The sequence below is a fragment of the Melanerpes formicivorus genome, unplaced genomic scaffold, assembly GCF_026170545.1.
Source record: "Melanerpes formicivorus ecotype bairdi unplaced genomic scaffold, bMelFor1.0.p_v2 SCAF_364, whole genome shotgun sequence".
Classification (NCBI taxonomy): Eukaryota; Metazoa; Chordata; class Aves; order Piciformes; family Picidae; genus Melanerpes; species Melanerpes formicivorus.
In genome coordinates, this window is record NW_027142716.1 from 123,355 (window position 1) to 145,009 (window position 21,655).

The window sequence follows — 21,655 nt, forward strand, 5'->3', positions numbered from 1 at the left end:
AGGCTGTTTTGTGCGGGGGGAGGCGAACTCCCCAGCTGAAGGTCAGCTGGAGAAGGTGTGGAGACCTGGCGAGGGGCCGGGGCCGGGGCGGGTGGCAGCTCCCTTTCCCCGCCCTGGCAGCGCTGCCAGGGCCTCAAAGGAGACCCCAAAGCTGCCCCTGGGCAACGTCCCGCGGCGGCGCCCCTGGCACCGGCGGTGCCACCGCAAGGTGCCAAAGCAGGCAGCGCCTGAGCACGTGGAGCTGCCAGACAAAGGAACCCAATGCAGCCAGCAGCCTTCCTCCTCCTCCTCCTCCTCTCCTCTGCCCACCCACGGCCCTTCCCCAGCAGGATCAACTCATCCCTTCGGCACAGGCAGGGGGTGGCGGTGGGGGTGGGGTTGGATGCCAAGCATCACCACCCCCAGGTGGGAAGGGGGTGGGGGGGAAAAGAAAAGGGCTGTGGGGGAGGCAGGCGGGAGCCGCCGGTGGCCCGGGGGAGGAGGGCAGGGCACCCACGTAGGGCACATGGCCTGTGCCCAGCCTGCTGCCAGCTGTGGAGCCTCGTGAGTGCCACACGCAGCCCTGCATGGGCACGCAGCGCCTGGGGGGATGGGGGGAGGGGGGAGAGGATTCTCCAGCAGCCCCAGCCGAGCCCCTTGGCAATTCAGGCAGCAGCCCCCCCCCCCCCTCTTATTAGCCAACCTTGGAGACACCCCCCCCGCCCCCCAACCTCCCCCTGTATCCCCTCCCCACGTGGGCCGCGTGGAGCATCCCCCTCCAGCGCTTCCCAGGCAGCAGAGTCATCATCCCTGCCAGCAAGGTCACCTCCTGCCGCCAAGCACAGCCCCCTCCCCACGCAGCCACAGCCCCCTGACCCCATCCCCCCCAAGCCCCCTCCTCCCCCCCCACACCGGCAGACTTGTTGCGTGGGGGGCCGCCCAAGCCCTTCCCCCCCCCCAAAACCCTTCCAAGGCCTGACCTGCATTTCACAAAGTCACCCCCAATCCCCGTGTGTCCCCCCCCACCCCCGCGTCGTGCCCACCCCCCCCCCAGCCCCAACCTCCTCAGCGCTCCCCTGGAGCTCTCTGACCCCTGCTGGGCACCGCCGCGGGGCACAGGGGGCGCGGGGGAGGTCTTCTTCACACCAACCTTTGGGGGCAGGCAGCCTCCCCCTGCCCTGGGCTGGCACAGAGGATCCGGGAGAAGGGGGGAGGGGTGGGGGGGGGGGGGTGAGGGCGGGAGGCTCCCAGCTGTTTGTCACCTCCCTGCCACCCCCCCTCCCCGCCAGCTGTCAGGCAGGGGGAACTTTGGGGAGGGGGCTTCCAGCCTCCTTTCTCCCCAGTGTCTCCTTCCACTCCGCATCAGCATCTCTTCCCCCCCCACCCCCGCCGCCAAGCCCGGAGCATCCTCGGTCCTTCCCCACACCCTGCCAACCCCAACCTTCATCCCTGCTGCCGGCGGAGGGGAGGGGGGGGAGGGAAAGGGAAGGGGTGGGGGGGGGGGGCACTCACAGGTCAGACGCTGCCGCTGCCGCCGCTTGGTAAGGCTGAGTCCGGCAGAGGATGGAGTGTCCGCAGCCCTGCCCCATGGCTCCGCATGCTTCAAGCCGAGCCGGCGGCCGGGGCTTGGGCGAGGGCTGGCGGCGGCTGCCGAGCCCCCGCTGCTGCCGGCGAGCTGCTGTCACCGAGCCCCGATGCGGAGAGAGGGGAGGGAGAGAGGGAGGAGGAGGAGGAGGTGGTGGTGAGGAGAGTGAGGAAGGAGGGAGATGGATGGAGGCGGGCGGGGGGGGGGCGAGAAGCTGCTGATTGACGGCGCTGCTGCGGCTCCGCGGGGCTGGGCGGGGGCCGGGAGGAGCCCACGGAGGAGCCCGAGGGGCGCCAGCAAAGGAGCCCGAGGGGTGCCAGCCAAGGAGCCCGAGGGGTGCCCGCCAAGGAGCCCGAGGGGGGACAGCCAAGGAGTCCGAGGGGTGCCAGGCAAGGAGCCCGAGGGGTGCCCATCAAGGAGCCCGAGGGGTGCCAGCCGAGGAGCCCGAGGGGTGCCCGCCGAGGAGCCCGAGGGGTGCCAGCCGAGGAGCCCGAGGGGTGCCAGGCAAGGAGCCCGAGGGGTGCCTGCCAAGGAGCCCGAGGGGTGCCAGCCGAGGAGCCCGAGGGGTGCCAGGCAAGGAGCCCGAGGGGTGCCCATCAAGGAGCCCGAGGGGTGCCTGCCAAGGAGCCCGAGGGGTGCCTGCCAAGGAGCCCGAGGGGTGCCCGCCGAGGAGCCCGAGGGGTGCCCGCCGAGGAGCCCGAGGGGTGCCAGGCAAGGAGCCCGAGGGGTGCCCATCAAGGAGCCCGAGGGGTGCCAGCCGAGGAGCCCGAGGGGTGCCTGCCAAGGAGCCCGAGGGGTACCTGCCGAGGAGCCCGAGGGGTGCCAGCCGAGGAGCCCGAGGGGTGCCTGCCAAGGAGCCCGAGGGTTGCCAGCCAAGGAGCCCGAGGGGGTACCTGCCAAGGAGCCCGAGGGGTGCCAGCCAAGGAGCCCGAGGGGTACCTGCCAAGGAGCCCGAGGGGTGCCCGGCCGCGCCCGGCTGTGCTGTGCAGTGCCTCAGGGGCTGCTGCCTTTGTCTGGCATGGCCCTGGCTGGGGGACTCGGGAGTGGGGAACTGGGGCTAGTGGGACAGCAGAGCCTGGTTGGGGCTAGTGGGACACCAAACCCGATCTGCCCTGGGGGCATTGGGCAGTGTAGAACAATACTGAGCAGCACTGCTCCTTCTCCCAGGGGTCCTGGGCAGCACTGCTCCTTCTCCCAGGGGTCCTGGGCAGCACTGCTCCTTGTCCCAGGGGTCCTGGGCAGCACTGCTCCTTCTCCCAGGGGTCCTGGGCAGCACTGCTCCTTGTCCCAGGGGTCCTGGGCAGCACTGGTCCCTGTCCCAGGGGTCCTGGGCAGCACTGCTCCTTCTCCCAGGGGTCCTGGGCAGCACTGCTCCTTGTCCCAGGGGTCCTGGGCAGCACTGGTCCCTGTCCCAGGGGTCCTGGGCAGCACTGCTCCTTCTCCCAGGGGTCCTGGGCAGCACTGCTCCTTGTCCCAGGGATCCTGGGCAGCACTGCTCCTTGTCCCAGGGATCCTGGGCAGCACTGGTCCCTGTTCCAGGGGTCCTGGGCAGCACTGGTCCCTGTCCCAGGGGTCCTGGGCAGCACTGGTCCCTGTCCCAGGGGTCCTGGGCAGCACTGCTCCTTCTCCCAGGGGTCCTGGGCAGCACTGCTCCTTCTCCCAGGGGTCCTGGGCAGCACTGGTCCCTGTCCCAGGGGTCCTGGGCAGCACTGCTCCTTCTCCCAGGGGTCCTGGGCAGCACTGCTCCTTGTCCCAGGGATCCTGGGCAGCACTGCTCCTTCTCCCAGGGGTCCTGGGCAGCACTGCTCCTTGTCCCAGGGGTCCTGGGCAGCACTGCTCCTTGTCCCAGGGGTCCTGGGCAGCACTGCTCCTTGTCCCAGGGGTCCTGGGCAGCACTGCTCCTTGTCCCAGGGGTCCTGGGCAGCACTGGTCCCTGTCCCAGGGGTCCTGGGCAGCACTGGTCTCTGTCCCAGGGGTCCTGGGCAGCCCTGGTCCTTGTCCCAGGGATCCTGGGCAGCACTGGTCCCTGTTCCAGGGGTCCTGGGCAGCACTGGTCCCTGTCCCAGGGGTCCTGGGCAGCACTGGTCCCACGGGGAGGTTTCCCTCACACCCCAGAGGCCAGGGGCCAGCTCAGGGCTGTTGTCCATCTCCTTGCCTTGCTCTCCCCCTTGGCATCTCTTGGTCCCTGGCAAGAGGCAGGTGGACCTTTGGTGCCCACAGGAGCCTTTGGTGATGTCCCCAGGAGCCTTTGATGACTTCAGGGTGCTTGGAGGTCTTTCAAGGCCAGCTGGGTTGGGGCTTGGAGCAACCTGCTCTGGCTGAAGAGGGCTTGGAACTCGGTGACCTCTCAGAGCCCTTCCAACCTCAGGAGCTCTTGGGTCCTGCTCCTGAGCATCCCTCTGCAGCTGCCTGCACGCTCCACACCTTCCTCCAGGGTCTGGCTTCCCCTCTCAGCTTCAGCCCCACCAGGAGCTCCTTTTGGGATTGCTCTCCACAAGCCTTGCAGGTCTCCATCTTTCCAGGGGGGACTTCTTGTTGTGGAGAAGAGAGGAAGCTGCTTCCAAACCGACCTGGAGGTGCTGCTGCTCCATCCTGACCACCACCACCCCACCTCCAGCTGGGGCTTTGGGAGCAGCAGCAGAGTGGAGCCCTCAAGCCAGCTCCCCTCCTGCTGGAGCCACAAGGATCAGTGTCCCCATGGACTACCTTATGGATCACCAGGAGGATCTTCTGTGGACTGTGGGGGTCTCCTGAGGATGATGAGGGTCTCCTGAGGACCATGAGGGTCTCCTGAGGGGATGATGAGGGTCTCCTGAGGACCATGAGGGTCTCCTGAGGGGATGATGAAGGTCTGAGGACCATGAGGGTCTCCTGAAGATGATGAAGGTCTCCTGAGGACCATGAGGGTCTCCTGGGGACCATGAGGGTCTCCTGAGGATGATGAAGGTCTCCTGGGGACCATGAGGGTCTCCTGGGGACTGTGAGGATCTTCTGGGGACTGTGAGGATCTCCTGAGGATGATGAAGGTCTCCTGAGGACCATGAGGGTCTCCTGGGGACTGTGAGGATCTTCTGGGGACTGTGAGGATCTCATGAGGATGATGAAGGTCTCCTGGGGACCATGAGGACTGTGAGGATCTCCTGAGGATGATGAAGGTCTCCTGGGGACCATGAGGAGTGTGAGGATCTCCTGAGGACCATGAGGACCTCCTGGGGGCTGTGAAGGTCTCATGAGGACCATAAGAATTCCCTGAGGCCCACAAAGGTCTCCTGAGGACTCTGAGGATCTCGAGGACCATGAGGGTCTCCTGAGGGTCTCTTGAGGGCTGTGAGGATCTCCTGAGGCCCATGGGGATCTCCTGAGGCCCACAAGAGCGTCCTTGCCTGCCCCCCAAGGCAGCAGCAGGCTGCTGGTGGTGGGTGGGCAGCAATGGTAAGGGCTGAGCCACTTGAGGTCCATTAGCAGAGGCCCCCTGCACAATCAGCCTGGTAGGACAATGCTGGAGAAATCCAACCCTGGAGCTGAAAGGAAGCTCTGCAGTCAATGGAAGCAGAGCTTGGGTCCTGCTCAGCCAGGCAAGGAGCAGCAGCGAGGTGGAACAGGACCTCTGGAACACCTCCAGAGCTTCATCCTCCTCCTGTCAGGGGAGCTGAGGGCTGGGAGGTGGAACAGGACCTCTGGAACACCACCAGAGCTTCATCCTCCTCTGAGGGTAGGGAGGTGGAACAGGACCTCTGGAACACCACCAGAGCTTCATCCTCCTCCTGTCAGGGGAGATGAGGGCAGGGAGATGGAACAGGACCTCTGGAACACCTCCAGAGCTTCATCCTCGTCTGAGGGTAGGGAGGTGGAACAGGACCTCTGGAACACCACCAGAGCTTCATCCTCCTCTGAGGGTAGGGAGGTGGAACAGGACCTCTGGAACACCACCAGAGCTTCATCCTCCTCCTGTCAGGGGAGATGAGGGCTGGGAGGTGGAACAGGACCTCTGGAACACCACCAGAGCTTCATCCTCCTCCTGTCAGGGGAGATGAGGGCAGGGAGGTGGAACAGGACCTCTGGAACACCACCAGAGCTTCATCCTCCTCCTGTCAGGGGAGCTGAGGGCAGGGAGATGGAACAGGACCTCTGGAGCACCACCAGAGCTTCATCCTCCTGCTGTGAGAGGAGCTGAGGGCAGGGAGGTGAAACAGAACCTCTATAATACCTCCAGAGCTTCATCCTCCTGATATGAGGGGAGCTGAAGGCAGGGAGGTGAAACAGGACCTCTATAACACCTAGAGAGCTTCATCCTCCTGCTGTGAGGGCAGGGAGGTGGAAGGAGACCTCTGGAACACCTCCAGGGCTTCACCTTCCTGCTGTGAGAGGAGCTGAGGGCTGGGAGGTGGAACAGGACCTCAGGAACACCTCCAGAGCAAAGGGATAAGGAGGGAATGGTTGGGAGAGGTCTTGGTGCCCTCTGCTCCATCATGGTCAGGACAAGCAGAGCTGTGCAAGGGGCTGATGAGAAGACCTGAGCAGATCAGGGAAGGCAGCTGAAAGCCAGGATGAGGAGATGGTGGTGGGAGCAGTGTGCCTGGGGGTGGTATCTGAGCAGCTCCTCAGGCAGGCTTGGGTTGGAGGCACCTTCCAAGGGCATCCAAACCCTCCTGCAGCCAGCAGGGACAGCCCCAAGCAGAGCTCAGAGCCCCAAACAACCTGCCCTGGGCTGCTGCCAGCCAGGGGGCAGCTCCCAGCTCTGGGCCAGGCTCTCTACCCTCTGGACCTCCTGCTCCATCCTGCTCCATGCATATCCCAGTTCCTCCATTCGTGTCCCTCCTGCTCCATGCAAGGGGAAGGAGAAGGGAAAGGAAGGGAAGGGGGAAGGGGAAGTGGCAAAAGAAGGGAAAGGGGAAAATGGGAAAGAAGAAGAGAAAGGCAAAAAGGGAAGGGGAGGAGAAGGGAAGGAGAAAGGGGAAGGGGAAAGGGTGAAGGGGAAGGGGAAAGGGCGAAGGGGAAGGGGAAAGGGGAAGGAGAAAGGGGAAGGAGAAAGGGGAAGGGGAAAGGGGAAGGAGAAAGGGGAAGGAGAAAGGGGAAGGGGAAAGGGGAAGGGGAAAGGGGAAGGGGAAAGGGGAAGGGGAAAGGGGAAGGGGAAAGGGGAAGGGGAAAGGGAAAGGGGAAGGGGAAAGGGGAAAGGGGAAAGGGGAAGGGGAAAGGGGAAGGGGAAAGGGGAAAAGGGAAAAGGGAAAAGGGAAAAGGGAAAGGGGAAGGGGAAGGGGAAAGGGGAAAGGGAAAGAAGAATAATGAACAGGAAAGAAGGGGAAAGGGAAGGGTGGAGAATGGGAAGGAGAGAGGGGGAAAGGTTAGGGAGAAGGGGAAGAAGAAAAGGAAGGGGAAAGAAAGGAGGGAGGAAGGGGGAAGAGGAGGAAGGGGGGAAGAGGAAAGGGAAGGATGGGGAAGGGAACAGGGGGAAGAAGGGAGGGAAAGGGGAAGGGAAAAGGGAAGGGTGGAGAAGGGGAAGAAGGAAGGGGAGAGGGGGAATGGGAAGGGAAAAGGGAAATGGAAGGATGGAGGGGAGAGGGAAAGGGAGTAGGGGGAAGGGGAAAAGGGGAAGGAAAAGGGGGAAGGGAATAAGGGAAGGGGGAAGGAGGAAGGGACTGGGGGAAGAGGAAAAGGAAAAGAGGAAAGGTAAGAGGGGAAAGAGGGAAGGGGAAAGGGGAAAGGGGGAAGGAAAAGGGGGAAGAGGAAAGGAATAAGAGAAGGACAAAGGGAATAGGGGGAAGGGGAAAAGGATAGTGGGAAGGGGAAGAGGGAAGGGAAGAGGGGAAAGAAGGAAGGGAAGAGGAGGAAAGGGAAAAAGGGGAAGGGAAAAGGGAAAGGGGCAGGGAATAGAGGGAAGGGAAGGGAGAAAGGGGCAGGGAATAGAGGCAGTGGGAAGGAAGGGAGCTGAGTCCCAGCACTGCGGGCTGCAGCCTGGCCCCAGCTGCCCCCTCCCCACACTCCCCAGGCTGTGCCAGGGCCGGTGCCAGCCCTTGGCACCGAGCCTGCCCTGCAGCCTCTCCCGACGCCCCCTGCCCGCCCCCAGCTGTGTCACCGGGGGCAGGGGAGGGTGACAGGGACCTGCCGGCTCCCTCGCAGCAGGGATGGCATCGGGGTGCCCTTGCCTGGGGCTGGCAGGGCACTGCTGCCCACGGGGGACCCTCTGCCCACCCCTATCCAACCTCCCCCCCCACCTCCCCCTCTTCCTTACCCAGCGAAGGCTTCCCACAGCCCAGGGGCTGCGGTGGCTCTGCAGCCACATCCCCGGGGGGTGCTCTCTGGTGGCTGTGCTGGAGGCTGGCACCGCCCTGGGAAGTGGAATTCCAGGGATCAGGCTTGGTCACAGGAACCATTGGGATGCTCCCAGAGGGCTGGGGCCAGGCTTTGGGGCAGGGCCAGGATCAGAGGGGGATGGTTTGGAGCTCCAGGAGGAAGCCTCAGGGCAGAGGGAAGGGAGGAGGCTGGGGAGAGCCTGGCCCAGGGTGCCCAGGGAGGGGGGAGCTGCCTCCTGGCTGGCAGCAGTCCAGGGCAGGGGGTTTGGGGCTCTGAGCTCTGCCTGGGGCTGTCCCTGCTGGCTGCAGGGCTGGCACTGCCTGGCACTGGGAGGTCCCTTCCCCCCCCAGCCCCTGCCACGGCTCTCTCATCACTGGGTGCCCACAGCCCAAGTGCCCCTTGGAAGGTGCCTCCAACCTCACCCATTCCCTGACTCCATGATCCTGAGGCTGTGCCAGGGTTAAGCTGAGGCTAAAATGGGATCCTGGGCTCACCCCTTGGCTCCCAGAGAAAGGATCCTGTTTGGAACAGCAACCTGCAGAGCCCTGGCAGCAGCTCAGAACATCTGGAGATGCTCCATGCCAGCAGGGCACCCCCAGCAGCTTTGCCAGGGGCACCATGGCACCGGGGGGGGGTTGGAAGCTCTCCACAACCTCTCTGGGCAGCCTGCTCCAGGCCTCTCCAGCAGCCTCACCCCAAACAAGTTGCTCCTGCTGGCACCTCCTGCCTGCCCCTTGAGGCCTGGGCACCCCTCAGCAGATGCCAGCCCCAGGCTCTTCCCCCCCAGCCCTGCAGCTGTGGCCTCCCCAGGGCAGAGCAGAGGGGCAGCAGAACCTCCCTGCTCCTGCTGCTGCCCACACTCTGCTCCATGCCCCCCAGGGCACCTTTGGCCTCCCCCCAGGGCACCTTGCTGGCTGCTGGGCACCTCCTTGTGCCCACCCCAGCACCCCCAGCTCTTCCTCCTGGCAGCTGCTCCCCAGCAGCTCCCCCCTGGGCTGTGCTGCTGCAGGAGGTTGTCCCTGCCCCGGGGGCAGGACCCTGCCCTCGCCCTGTGCTTGAGCCTTCCTGCCCAGCTCTCAGCCTGGCACGGAGGCCCTGCGGCAGCCCCCAGGCTCCCCTGCAGCCCCTGTGCCGCGATGCCCTCAGCTCCTGGAGCAGGGCCGGACCCTCCCGGGCGGCTACCAACCCCGAGCCGAGCCGAGCCGAGCCGAGCCGAGCCGAGCGGCCCCCGCGGCGGGCCCGGAGGGGCACGACACGTGGTGGCACACCGGGCCGGCACACGGGGCTGGCACACGGGGCTGGCACGCTGCCCACCCCGGCGAGAGGGCTTCCAGGGCTGGCTTGCAAGGTCTCCATGGCAACCTCCCGGCGGGATGCGGCCGCCGAGCGGGAGCCAATTCCGAGCGGATTGTGCTCCAAGGAGCTCCCTCCGGAGAGCTGCCCCCGAGCCCGGGGCCAGCCATCGGCTCTCCGGCTGCAGCTCTTTCCCCTTTCCCCACCCTGATTCTCCCCTCCCCCCCAATTTCTTGTGCCCAATTTCCTCTCCTCTGCTGCCTTTGAGCCCTGGCCCTGCCCTGCCCCCCGGCCCTGCCCTGCGCCCCGGCTCTACCCTGCCCCCCGGCTGGGGGGGAGGCACCCGAAGGGGCTTCGATGCTGGGGGTTGGGTCTGGGGGTGGGGGTCTTGGGTTGGCTTGGGTCTGGCCAAGCACAGCCCAGCCCTGCTGGAGGTCCAGGATCCTGCCAGGACTCTTCCCAAGGGGATGGGAAGAGGGAAAAGGGGGAAGAGTGGAGTCCAGCTGAGCCACAGCAGCAGCACTGCCCCCCCGGGCAGGGGACCCCTGGGCTTTATCCTGCCTGGCTGGAGGGTCCTGGAAGCATTCTGGGGGGAAAAGGACCTTGGAGACCATGGAGGCCAAGCACTGCCCCAGCACCACCACCCCATGGTCCTCAGCACCACAGCTCCAGGGCTTGCCAACCCCCTCCAGGGCTTGCTGACTCCCCCACTGCCCTGGGCAGCCTGCCACAGGCCTGGGCACCCCTCAAGGGGCACCAATTGCTCCTCAGGGCCAAGCTCAACCTCCCCTGCCACAACCTGAGGCCATCTCCTCTTGGCCCAGCCCTCAGGAGCAGCCCTTGAGCCCCAGCTGGCTGCAAGCTGCTCTCAGGGAGCTGCAGAGAGCCACAAGCTCTCCCCTCAGCCTCCTCTGCTGCAGCCTCAACCCCCCCAGGGCCCTCAGCTGCTCCTCACAACTTCTCCACAGCCTTCTCCTCCTTCCCCAGACCCCTCCCCAGCTTCCTTGCCCTGCCCCAGCCCTCAAGCTCCTCCTGGCAGGGAGTTGCCCAACCCTGCCCCCAGGCTTGCAGCTGTGGGCTCCCCAGTGCCCAGCCCAGGGGCACAATCCCTGCCCTGCTCCTGCTGCCCACACCATTGCTGCTCCAGCCCAGGCTGCTGCTGCCCTCCTTGCCCACCTGGGCACCCCCTGGCTCCTCTCCAGCTGCTGCCACCAACCCCCCCAGGGCCTTTCCCCCCCAGGCACTTCCCAGCCCCTCTGCCCCCAGCCTGCAGCCTCCATGGGGTTGTTGCTGCAGGCTTTGGCTGCAGGCTGCTCCCAGAGCTGTGCTGAGTCACCCCTCAGGTGTGGCTGTGTCCCACACTGCAGCCCCAGGCCCAGGGGTCTCCTCCTGCTTCCTCAGCACTGCTCCCTACCGTGGGAAGGGCTGGGGTTGAGACGTCTCCTGCTGACAAGCCCCGGGAGCATCGGCAGGGGGTGGCCAGGAGGATGCTGGTGGAGAGGAGCTGGAGTGGGCTCCATGGAGACAGACAAGCCCCAGCCCCTCCCCACGGCCAGCACCACGAAGCTGGCTGAGAAGAAAGCCTCTGGTGGGGATGAGCAGCTGGCACCTGGCAGTGCTGCTGCCCCCCAGGCCTGCCCCAGCTTGGCTTTCACCACAGCTTCCTGCCCCAGCTGCTGGCCCTGGCCTCACCAGGCAGCAGCACAGCCCAGGGAGGAGCTCAGGCCTGGGGCAGCATCTTCATCACAGAGCTGGAGGAAGGCTCAGAGGGCACCCTCAGACAGTTTGCTGCTGGCACCCAGCTGGCAGCAGTGGGCACAGCCCTCAGGCTGTGCTGGCAGTGCCAGGGAGCCCTGGGCAGGAAGCTGCTGAAGGCCAAGCAGGGCAAGGGCAGGGTCCTGCCCCTGGGCAGGGACAACCTCCTGGGGCAGAACAGCCCAGGGGGGAGCTGCTGGGGAGCAGCTGCCAGGAGAAGGAGCTGGGGGTGGGCACAAGGAGGTGCCCAGCAGCCAGCAAGGTGCCCTGGGGGGAGGCCAAAGGTGCCCTGGGGGGCAGGGAGCAGAGTGTGGGCAGCAGCAGGGGCAGGGAGGTTCTGCTGCCCCTCTGCTCTGCCCTGGGGAGGCCACAGCTGCAGGGCTGGGGGGCAAGAGCCTGGGGCTGGCATCTGCTGAGGGTGCCCAGGGCCTGGCAGCAGCTAGGGCAGGCAGCACCCAGAACAGGCAGCACCCAGAACAGGCAGCACCCAGAGGTGGCAGTACCTAATGCAGACAGCACCCAGAGCTGGCAGCACCCAGAGCTGGCAGCACCCACAACAGGCAGCACCCACAACAGGCAGCACCCAGAGCTGGCAGCACCCAGGGCAGGCAGCACCCAGAACAGGCAGCACCCAGAGCAGGCAGCACCCAGAGCTGGCAGCACCCAGAACAGGCAGCACCCAGAACAGGCAGCACCCAAAGCAGGCAGCACCCAGGGCAGGCAGCACCCAGAGCAGGCAGCACCCAAAGCAGGCAGCACCCAGGGCAGGCAGCACCCACAACAGGCAGCACCCACAACAGGCAGCACCCACAACAGGCAGCACCCAGAGGTGGCAGTACCTAATGCAGACAGCACCCAGAGCTGGCAGCACCCAGGGCAGGCAGCACCCACAACAGGCAGCACACAGAGCTGGCAGCACCCAGGGCAGGCAGCACCCAGAGCTGGCAGCACCCACAACAGGCAGCACACAGAGCTGGCAGCACCCAGAGCTGGCAGTACCTAAAGCAGGCAGCACCCAGAGCAGGCAGCACCCAGAGCTGGCAGTACCCAGAGCAGGCAGCACCCAGGGCAGGCAGCACCCAAAGCAGGCAGCACCCAGAACAGGCAGCACCCAGAGCTGGCAGCACCCAGGGCAGGCAGCACCCAGAGCAGGCAGCACCCAGGGCAGGCAGCACCCAGAACAGGCAGCACCCACAACAGGCAGCACCCAGAACAGGCAGCACCCAGGGCAGGCAGCTCCCAGGGCAGGCAGCACCCAGAGCAGGCAGCACCCAGGGCAGGCAGCACCTAGGGCAGGCAGCACCCAGTGCAGGCAGCTCCCAGAGCAGGCAGCTCCCAGGGCAGGCAGCTCCCAGGGCAGGCAGCACCCAGTGCAGGCAGCTCCCAGTGCAGGCAGCTCCCAGTGCAGGCAGCTCCCAGAGCTGGCAGCACCCACAACAGGCAGCACACAGAGCTGGCAGCACACAGAGCTGGCAGTACCTAAAGCAGGCAGCACCCAGAGCAGGCAGCACCCACAACAGGCAGCACACAGAGCTGGCAGCACCCAGAGCTGGCAGTACCTAAAGCAGGCAGCACCCAGAGCAGGCAGCACCCAGAGCTGGCAGTACCCAGAGCAGGCAGCACCCAGGGCAGGCAGCACCCAAAGCAGGCAGCACCCAGAACAGGCAGCACCCAGAGCTGGCAGCACCCAGGGCAGGCAGCACCCAGAGCAGGCAGCACCCAGGGCAGGCAGCACCTAGGGCAGGCAGCACCCAGTGCAGGCAGCTCCCAGAGCAGGCAGCTCCCAGGGCAGGCAGCTCCCAGGGCAGGCAGCACCCAGAGCAGGCAGCACCCAGGGCAGGCAGCACCCAGTGCAGGCAGCTCCCAGAGCAGGCAGCTCCCAGAGCAGGCAGCTCCCAGGGCAGGCAGCTCCCAGGGCAGGCAGCACCCAGTGCAGGCAGCTCCCAGGGCAGGCAGCACCCAGTGCAGGCAGCTCCCAGTGCAGGCAGCTCCCAGGGCAGGCAGCACCCAGTGCAGGCAGCACCCAGTGCAGGCAGCTCCCAGGGCAGGCAGCACCCAGGGCAGGCAGCACCCTGGGCCTGACTCTGAGCCCCCAGCTCCTCAGCCCTGGTGCTCTGTGCCCCCCTTGCTGCTGCCCCCCCCCCCAGCCTCACCCCGTTCCCTGTGCCCGGCAGGAAGCCCTCCCACACCTTGTGCCACAGCCAGCCCACGGCCGCCAGGAGCCCCTGCGCCGGGTGCCAAGGGCATACTGGGCACGGGGGGGCTGCCAGGGGGTAGCTCTGGGGGGTGGTGGTCTGGGGGAGCCGCAGCAGCGCTGGGGGGGCGGGGGGGCGTGGAGCTGCCTGGGGATGACTGCAGAGTTACTCAGCCCCGGGCGGCGCTGCCTCCGCTGCCTATTTATAGAGGGGAGCTGAGGCAGGCTGCAGCCCCAGCCCCCTCCTCGGGAGCAGCCCCAGCCCCAGCCCCAGCCCCAGCCCCAGCCCCAGCCCCCTCCTCGGGAGCAGCCCCAGCCCCAGCCCCAGCCCCAGCCCCACCCCCCTCCTCGGGGAGCAGCCCCAGCGCCCTCCTCAGGTCGTTAGGTTAGAGCACAGCACCTCAGCACCACAGCTCCACAGCTCCCCAACTCCTCCAGCCATGGGGACTCCACCACTGCCCTGGGCAGCCTGCCACAGGCCTGGGCACCCCTCAAGGGGCACCAATTGCTCCTCAGGGCCAAGCTCAACCTCCCCTGACACAACCTGAGGCCATCTCCTCTTGGCCCAGCCCTCAGCAGCAGCCCTTGAGCCCCAGCTGGCTGCAAGCTGCTCTCAGGGAGCTGCAGAGAGCCACAAGGTCTCCCCTCAGCCTCCTCTGCTGCAGCCTCAACCCCCCCAGGGCCCTCAGCTGCTCCTCACAACTTCTCCACAGCCTTCTCCTCCTTCCCCAGACCCCTCCCCAGCTTCCTTGCCCTTCTCTGGCCCTCCCCCAGCCCTCAAGCTCCTCCTGGCAGGGAGGTCCCAACCCTGCCCCCAGGCTTGCAGCTGTGGGCTCCCCAGTGCCCAGCCCAGGGGCACAATCCCTGCCCTGCTCCTGCTGCCCACCCCATTGCTGCTCCAGCCCAGGCTGCTGCTGCCCTCCTTGCCCACCTGGGCACCCCCTGCCTCCTCTCCAGCTGCTGCCACCAACCCCCCCAGGGCCTTTCCCCCCCCAGGCACTGCCCCTCTGCCCCCAGCCTGCAGCCTTCTTTCTGAACATGCCTTGCATGCACCTAGGAGATGCTGCATGCACTGCACACATCCTGCATGCACTGAGCACAGGTGGCAGACACCAAACACATGTTCCAGACCTGAAGCTCAGCTGCAGCCCCCAAGCATACACAGGGGCCCAAGGTGCCCCTGGCAGAGCTCACACTCACCCCAGGTGCCCGGCAGAGCTTGGCACCACTGCCCGTGGCACCTCAGGGAGAGTGGCACCCCCTCTGGGCTGGGACTGACCCCCTCAGCTCATGCCCCAAAGGCTCTGTGCTGCTCTGGTGCCATCACCTCCCCAGCCTGCACCTCAGCTCAGCAGGAACCTGCAGGAGGTCTTTGCCCAAAGGGGGTGGGGGGGAAGGGAGGGAGAGATGGATGGGGATGGAGAGATGGATGGATGGATGGATAGATGGGGATGGATGGATGGATGGATGGAGATGGATGGATGATGGATGGAGATGGATGGATGGGGATGGATGGATGGAGATGGATGGATGGAGATGGAGAGATGGATGGAGATGGAAGGATGGATGGATGGATGGAGATGGATGGATGGATGGATGGAGATGGATGGATGATGGATGGAGATGGATGGATGGATGGATGGATGGATGGATGGATGGATGGATGGAGATGGATGGATGGAGATGGAGAGATGGATGGAGATGGAAGGATGGATGGATGGATGGAGATGGATGGATGGATGGATGGAGATGGATGGATGATGGATGGAGATGGATGGATGGATGGATGGATGGATGGATGGGGATGGAAGGATGGGGATGGGGATGGATGGATGGGGATGGAAGGATGGATGGATGGGTGGATGGATGGATGGGTGGATGGATGGATGGGGGTGGTTGGATGGGGATGGGGATGGATGGATGGATGGATGGATGATGAAGGAGTATCTGGACCAAGTATCTCATGCTGCCTTTCCTTGAACCATTCCAGGCCTGGCTGGATGCAGCTCTGGTTGCAGAGGTCCCTGCTGACTGCAGGAGGTGGGGGTGGACTTAGGTGACCTTTAAGGTCCCATCCAACCCATTTCATGGTTCCATGATCACTGGGCTTTGGTGCCAGGCACCTGACTCCTCTCTGTGGCACTCTAGCTGCAGAACCCCAGCCCCCAGCTGCTCCCTGACACCACCTGGCCCAGCAGAGAGGCAGAGGAACCACCAAGGCAGGGGTGGGAGAAGCTCTTTCCCTCTTGTCCATACCCCAGAGGGACAGGAGGGCATCCATAGGGACCTGGGCACCCAGGAGACCCTCCTGAGGTTCAACCAGAGCAAGTGCAGGGTCCTGCCCCTGGTCTGGAATAATCCTCACTGTCCACACAGGCTGGGGGAGGAGGGGAGAGAAAGCAGCACTGGGGAGAAGGACTTGGGGGTGCTGGTGGGGGAGAAGCTGGCCAGGAGCAGGCAGTGTGAGACTGCAGCACACAAGGCCAAGGGCAGCCTGGGCTGCATCCAAAGCAGGGTGGCCAGAGATGGAGAGAGGGGATCCTGCCCCTCTGCTCTGCTCTGGGGGGACCTCACCTGCAGGGCTGTGTGCAGGTCTGGAGCCCTCAGCACAGGAAGGACCTGGAGCTGATGGAGCAGGTCCAGAGGAGGCCATGAAAATGCTCAGGGGGTTGGAACAGCTCTGCTCTGAGGCCAGGCTGAGGGAGCTGGGGGTGTTCAGTCTGGAGACCTCAGAGCTGCCTTGCAGTAGCTGAAGGGGGCTACAAGAAGGCTACAGAGGGACTGTCCCCAAAGGCCTGCAGGGACAGGACCAGGGGCAATGGCTTCAAACCAGAGCAGAGCAGATTGAGATTGGATGTGAGGAACAAGTTCTGCACCAGGAGGCTGCTGGAACACTGCCACAGGTTGCCCAGGGAGGTGCTTGGGGCCCCTCCAGCCCTGGATGAGGGTGGCCAGGGCTCTGGGCAAGCTGCTCTGGCTGGGGATGTCCCTGCTGACTGCAGGGGACTCAGACTGGATGACCTTTGGAGGTCTCTTCTGGCCTGCACCATTCTCTGATTCCAGCCCCTCAGATCCTCTCCCAGGAGCCTCAGCCAGACCTGGGTGAAGCCAAAGCTTTGGGGGGGCTGAGGGGAGAGCTGAATGTGGGGGTGGAGACCCAGCTGTCTCCTCTCCCATCCCCACCCCCCTCCCCAGCAGCCTCTGCAGCTCCGTGGGTGACAGCCTGCAGGTGATTGGCAGCCCCCACCCACGCGTGACTCACTGCCTGCCCCACCCCCACCCCCGGCTGGGTGCTCAGCAGGAGGGGGAGGTGCTGCTGGGACCATCCCCACCCCCGCCAGGGCCACCACGGCTCAGCAGCAGAGGATCCAGCCCTGAGGATGCAATCAGTTGCCTCTCGTTGCCCACTCAGCCCCTCCTGCATCCCAAGGATCCCAAGGATCCCTGCACCCCTGTGCTCCTCTCAGCATCCATTCATCCCTGTACCCCTGCACCCCTGTGCTCCTCTCAGCATCCATTCATCCCTGCATCCCTGCATCCCTCTGCTCCTCTCAGCATCCATTCATCCCTGCACCCCTGCATCCCTCTGCTCCTCTCAGCATCCATTCATCCCTGCATCCCAAGGATCCCAAGGATCCCTGCATCCCTCTGCTCCTCTCAGCATCCATTCATCCCTGTACCCCTGCATCCCTCTGCTCTTGTCAGCATCCATTCATCCCTGCACCCCTGCATCCCTCTGCTCCCTAGATCCCCAGATCACTCCATCCCTGTGTCTCTGCATCCCTATATCCTTGTATCCCTGAGTCTCTGCATCCTCATATCCCTGACCTCCTGCATCCATATCCCTCCATCCCTGTGTTCCTGTGTCTCTGCATCCCTCCATCCCTGTATCCCTGCATCCCTTTATCATTGTGTCCCTGCATCCCTGGATTCCTGACCTCCTGCATCCATATCCCTCCATCCCTGTGTTCCTGCCCCTCTGTATCCCTGCATCCCTACATCCCACATCCTTGCAGCCTTATCCCTGTGTTCATACATCCCTGTGTCCCTTCATCCTTGCCCCCATCCCTGCATCCCTATATCCCTACATCCCCTGCAATCCTACACCCGTGTCCCTTCATTCCTCCATCCCTCTCCCTCTATATCCCTAAATCCCTGCATCATTTCATCCCTCCATCTGTACCTTCCTATATCCCTCCATCCCTAGATCCCTGCATTCCTTCATTCTTCCACTCCTGCACCCCTAATTCCCTCCATGCTTGCAGCCCTACATCTCTTCATCCCTGCTCCCCTATATGCCTGCATCCCTGCACCCTTGTATGCCCCCATCCCTATATCCCTGTGTCTCTCCATCCCTCTATCCCTCCATCTCTATATCTCTGTCCCTCCATTCCTCTCCCTGTATCCCTCCATCCCTATATCCCTGTGTCACTCCATCCCTGTGTCACTCCATCCCTGTATCACTCCATCCCTGTATCCCTATACCCCTGTATCATTCCATTCCTGTATCCCTCCATTCCTGTATCCCTATCCCTGTGTCCCTGTATCCCTCCATCCCTATATCCCTATCTCTCCATCCCTGTATCCCTATATCCCTGTATCCCTCCATCCCTGTGTCACTCCATCCCTGTATCACTCCATCCCTGTATCCCTATACCCCTGTGTCATTCCATTCCTGTATCCCTCCATCCCTGTATCCCTATATCCCTGTATCACTCCATCCCTGTATCCCTGTGTCCCTATATCCCTGTATCCCTCCATCCCTGTATCCCTATCTCTCCATCCCTGTGTCACTCCATCCCTAGATCCCTGTGTTCTCCATCCCTGTATCCTTCTATCTCTGTATCATCCCATTCCTGTACCCCTCTATCCCTCCATCCCTCCATCCCCTCCACCCCTGCCCCATCCTCCCCCCAGGATCTCCCTCCCAGGGGCTCCCCCCAGGCCCCATTGTCTTCCCCCCATGGCCTCAGCCTGCCCACAGCACCAGCAGGACCTGGACACCTCCAAACCATTTCCCCAAGACCTTTAATGCCATCAGGAAGCAGCAGCGGGAAGCCCAGGGTGGGGCAGCTCCTGCCGCCCCTTCCCCTGCCCCTTCCCCTCTGCCAGAGGCTGGGGCTGGGGTGGGGGGTCCCAGAGCTGTGCCCCCTCCCCACCGTGGGGGAGGGATGAAGAAGTTCTCAATGCCCTGGGGAAGACCCCCAAAGATGGGGGGAGGGCAACACCAGGAGCCTGGAGCGCCCCACGGGATGGGCTGCTCCCACTTTGTCCTGCCTTTGAGAGGAGATGTCCAAGGAGAAGGAGGAAGAGGAAGAGCAGGAACCTTCCTCCCATGACTGTCCCAGCTGGCCTGGCCAGGATCTGGCTTCTCTGCTTGGAGCAGCTGAGCCATGGTTGGGATGGAGGGGCCCAGTTGGTTGGGTTGGAGGGGCCGAGTTGGTTGGGTTGGAGGCCCAGTTGGTTGGGTTGGAGGGGCCCAGTTGGTTGGGTTGGAGGGGCCCAGTTGGTTGGATCGGAGGGGCCCAGTTGGAAGGGCCCAGTTGGTTGGGTTGAGTTGTCCATTGGTTAGTTGCTGAGTTGGTTGGGTTGAGTTGGTTGGGTTGAGTTGGTTGGGTTGGAGGAGTCCAGCTGGAGGTGCCCAGTTGGTTGGGTTGGAGATGCCCAGTTGGAGGTGCCCAGTTGGTTGGGGTGTGTTGTCCATTGGTTAGTTGCTCAGTTGGTTGGGTTGAGTTGCTCAGTTGGTTGGGTTGGAGGAGTCCAGTTGGATGTGCCCAGTTGGTTGCATTGGAGATGCCCAGTTGGTTGGGTTGAGTTGTCCATTGGTTAGTTGCTCAGTTGGTTGGGTTGAGTTGCTCGGTTGTTGGGTTGGAGGAGTCCAGTTGGAGGTGCCCAGTTGGTCGGGTTGAGTGGGTTGGGTTGAGTTGCCCAGTTGGAGGTGCCAGTTGGTTGGGTTGAGTTGCCCATTGGTTGAGTTGGAGTTGCCCAGTTGCTTATGTTGGAGGCATCCAGTTGGAGGTGCCCAGTTGGTTGGGTTGCCCATTGGTTGGATTGAGTTGCCCAGTTGGTTGAGTTGGAGTTGCCCATTGGTTAGGTTGAGTTGCCCAGTTGGTTGAGTTGGAGTTGCCCATTGGTTGGGTTGCACATTGGTTGGGTTGAGTTGGCCAGTTGATTGGGTCGAGTTGCCCATTGATTGAGTTGGAGTTGCCCAGTTGATTGAGTTGCCCATTGGTTGAGTTGGAATTGCCCAGTTGATTGAGGTGCCCATTGGTTGGGTTTGAGTTGCCCATTTGTTGGGTTGAGTTGCCCAGTAGGTTGGGTTGAGTTGCCCATTGGTTGGGTTGGAGGTGCCCAGTTGGTTGGGTTGAATTGCCTATTGGTTGCAGTTGCCCATTGGTTAGGTTCAGTTGCCCATTGGTTGCAGTTGCCCATTGGTTGGGTTGAGTTGCCCCTTGGTTGCAGTTTCCCATGGGTTGGGTTGAGTCACCCATCGGTTGGGTTGAGTTGCCCATTGATTAGGTTGAGTCGCCCATTGGTTGGGTTGAGTTGCCCATTGATTAGGTTGAGTCACCCATCGGTTGGGTTGAGTTGCCCATTGATTGGGTTGAGTCGTCCATTGGTTGGGTTGAGTTGCCCATTGATTGGGTTGAGTTGCCCATTGGCTGCAGTTGCCCATTGGTTGGGTTGAGTTGCCCCTTGGTTGCAGTTTCCCATGGGTTGGGTTGAGTCACCCATCGGTTGGGTTGAGTTGCCCATTGATTAGGTTGAGTCGCCCATTGGTTGGGTTGAGTTGCCCATTGATTAGGTTGAGTCACCCATCGGTTGGGTTGAGTTGCCCATTGATTGGGTTGAGTCGTCCATTGGTTGGGTTGAGTTGCCCATTGATTGGGTTGAGTTGCCCATTGGCTGCAGTTGCCCATTGGTTGGGTTCAGCTGCCCATGGGTTGGGTTCAGTCGCCCATTGGTTGGGTTGAGTTGCCCATTGGCTGCAGTTGCCCATGGATTTGGTTCAGCTGCCCATGGATTGGGTTGAGTTGCCCATTGGTTGGGTTGAGTTGCCCATTGGTTGGGTGCAGTTGCCCATTGGTTGGGTTCAGCTGCCCATGGATTGGGTTGAGTTGCCCATTGGTTGGGTTGAGTTGCCCATTGGTTGGGTTGAGTTGCCCATAGGTTGCAGTTGTCCATTGGTTGAGTTGAGTTGCCCATTGGTTGGGTTCAGTTGCCCATTGGCTGCAGTTACCCATTGGCTGCAGTTGCCCATTGGTTGGGTGCAGTTGCCCATTGGTTGGGTTCAGCTGCCCATTGGTTGGGTTCAGCTGCCCATGGGTTGGATTGAGTTTCCCATTGGTTGGGTTCAGCTGCCCATGGGTTGGGTTGAGTTGCCCAGTTGGAGGTGCCCACTTGGTTGGGTTGGAGGTGCCCAGTCCCCAGGGGCTGCTGGGTCGTGCCCCCCCGGGGGGCCCTGGCTGGCATCTCCCCTGCTGCTTGCCCCCTGGGGGCTTGGTGGGAAGCTCCAGAGCCCGGAGGGGCCCCCAGGAGATGCCAGGGGTGCGGGGCTGGCGCTGGCTGCCCTGCCTCTGGGCGGACCTGCGGCCAAGCGGCGAGCAGAGGGCTGGCCCCTTAAGGAGCTGAGGTTGTCACCTCCCTTGTCCCCAGGCGGAGGTGGCCACAGGGCCATCACCTCCCAGCTGCTCCAGGGGGGGTTGGGGGTGGGGGGACACTCCCCTGGCCCTCTCCAGCCTCCGGCTCAGACGTTCCTCAGGAGCTGGGGGCAGAGAGCAGAGAGGTCCCAGTTAGGCCTCCACCTCCTCCAGCTCTGGCTGGCACCAGCAGCGTCCCCAGCCTGGGGGGGAGGGAGGACACATCCAAACCCCAAAGCCAGAGGAGAGACCTCCCCACCTGGCAGGGCCTTCTGCTCCACCAGGACCACCCTGAGGAGCAGGACCTGCAGGCTCTGACCCTCGCACCATGGAGCCAAGCCCAGGGTGAAGCCTTGGAGGAGCTTCCCCAGGGCCCTCCCCTGAGTTGGAAACCTGAGCCAGGGGGAGGCAGCATCCAGGGACCAAGCTCTGGAGGTGGCTCCCAGGTGAGGAGCACCAGGAGATGCTCCTCTCTCTCCTTGGAGAGCCTTGGGACACCCATGGGTGCTCTTGGAGAACCTCTGGACAGCCATGGGTGCCATTTGGAGTACCTCTGGACACCCATGGGTGCTCTTGGAGAACCTTTGGACTCCCATGGGTGCCATTTGGAGTACCTGTGGACACCCATGGGCGCCCTTGGAGCACCTTTAGACACCCAAGGGTGGCCTTGGAGCACCTTTGGAACACCATGGAGGTTGGAGCTCCCTGTCCAGGAGCTGGGGAGCATCTCCTCACCTTGCATCACACCCTTGGGGACACCCTTGGACCCAGGAGACCACCCACCCATGGGCACCCAAAGGCTCAGCCACCTCCAGCTGTCCCCAGGCCAAAGCTCTGCTGGTGGCACCCAAAGGCTCAGCCACCTCCAGCTGTCCCCAGGCCAAAGCTCTGCTGGTGGCACCCAAAGGCCCAGCCACC

The 21,655-nt window shown here is 63.6% G+C and overlaps 2 protein-coding genes across 2 annotated transcripts in view; both read right to left on the bottom strand.

The window, feature by feature from the left end:
- PDE2A (phosphodiesterase 2A) overlaps nucleotides 1-1,620 on the bottom strand; it is an 86,269-nt gene extending 84,649 nt beyond the window's left edge. The window contains 1 exon segment of the mRNA XM_068170381.1: nucleotides 1,492-1,620. Coding sequence (XP_068026482.1) covers nucleotides 1,492-1,568 — 77 coding nt within the window. The 5' untranslated portion in view covers nucleotides 1,569-1,620.
- Nucleotides 1,621-18,109: 16,489 nt separating this feature from the next.
- Nucleotides 18,110-21,655, bottom strand: part of ARAP1 (ArfGAP with RhoGAP domain, ankyrin repeat and PH domain 1) — a 39,689-nt gene continuing 36,143 nt past the window's right edge. The window contains 1 exon segment of the mRNA XM_068170378.1: nucleotides 18,110-20,862. Coding sequence (XP_068026479.1) covers nucleotides 20,845-20,862 — 18 coding nt within the window. The 3' untranslated portion in view covers nucleotides 18,110-20,844.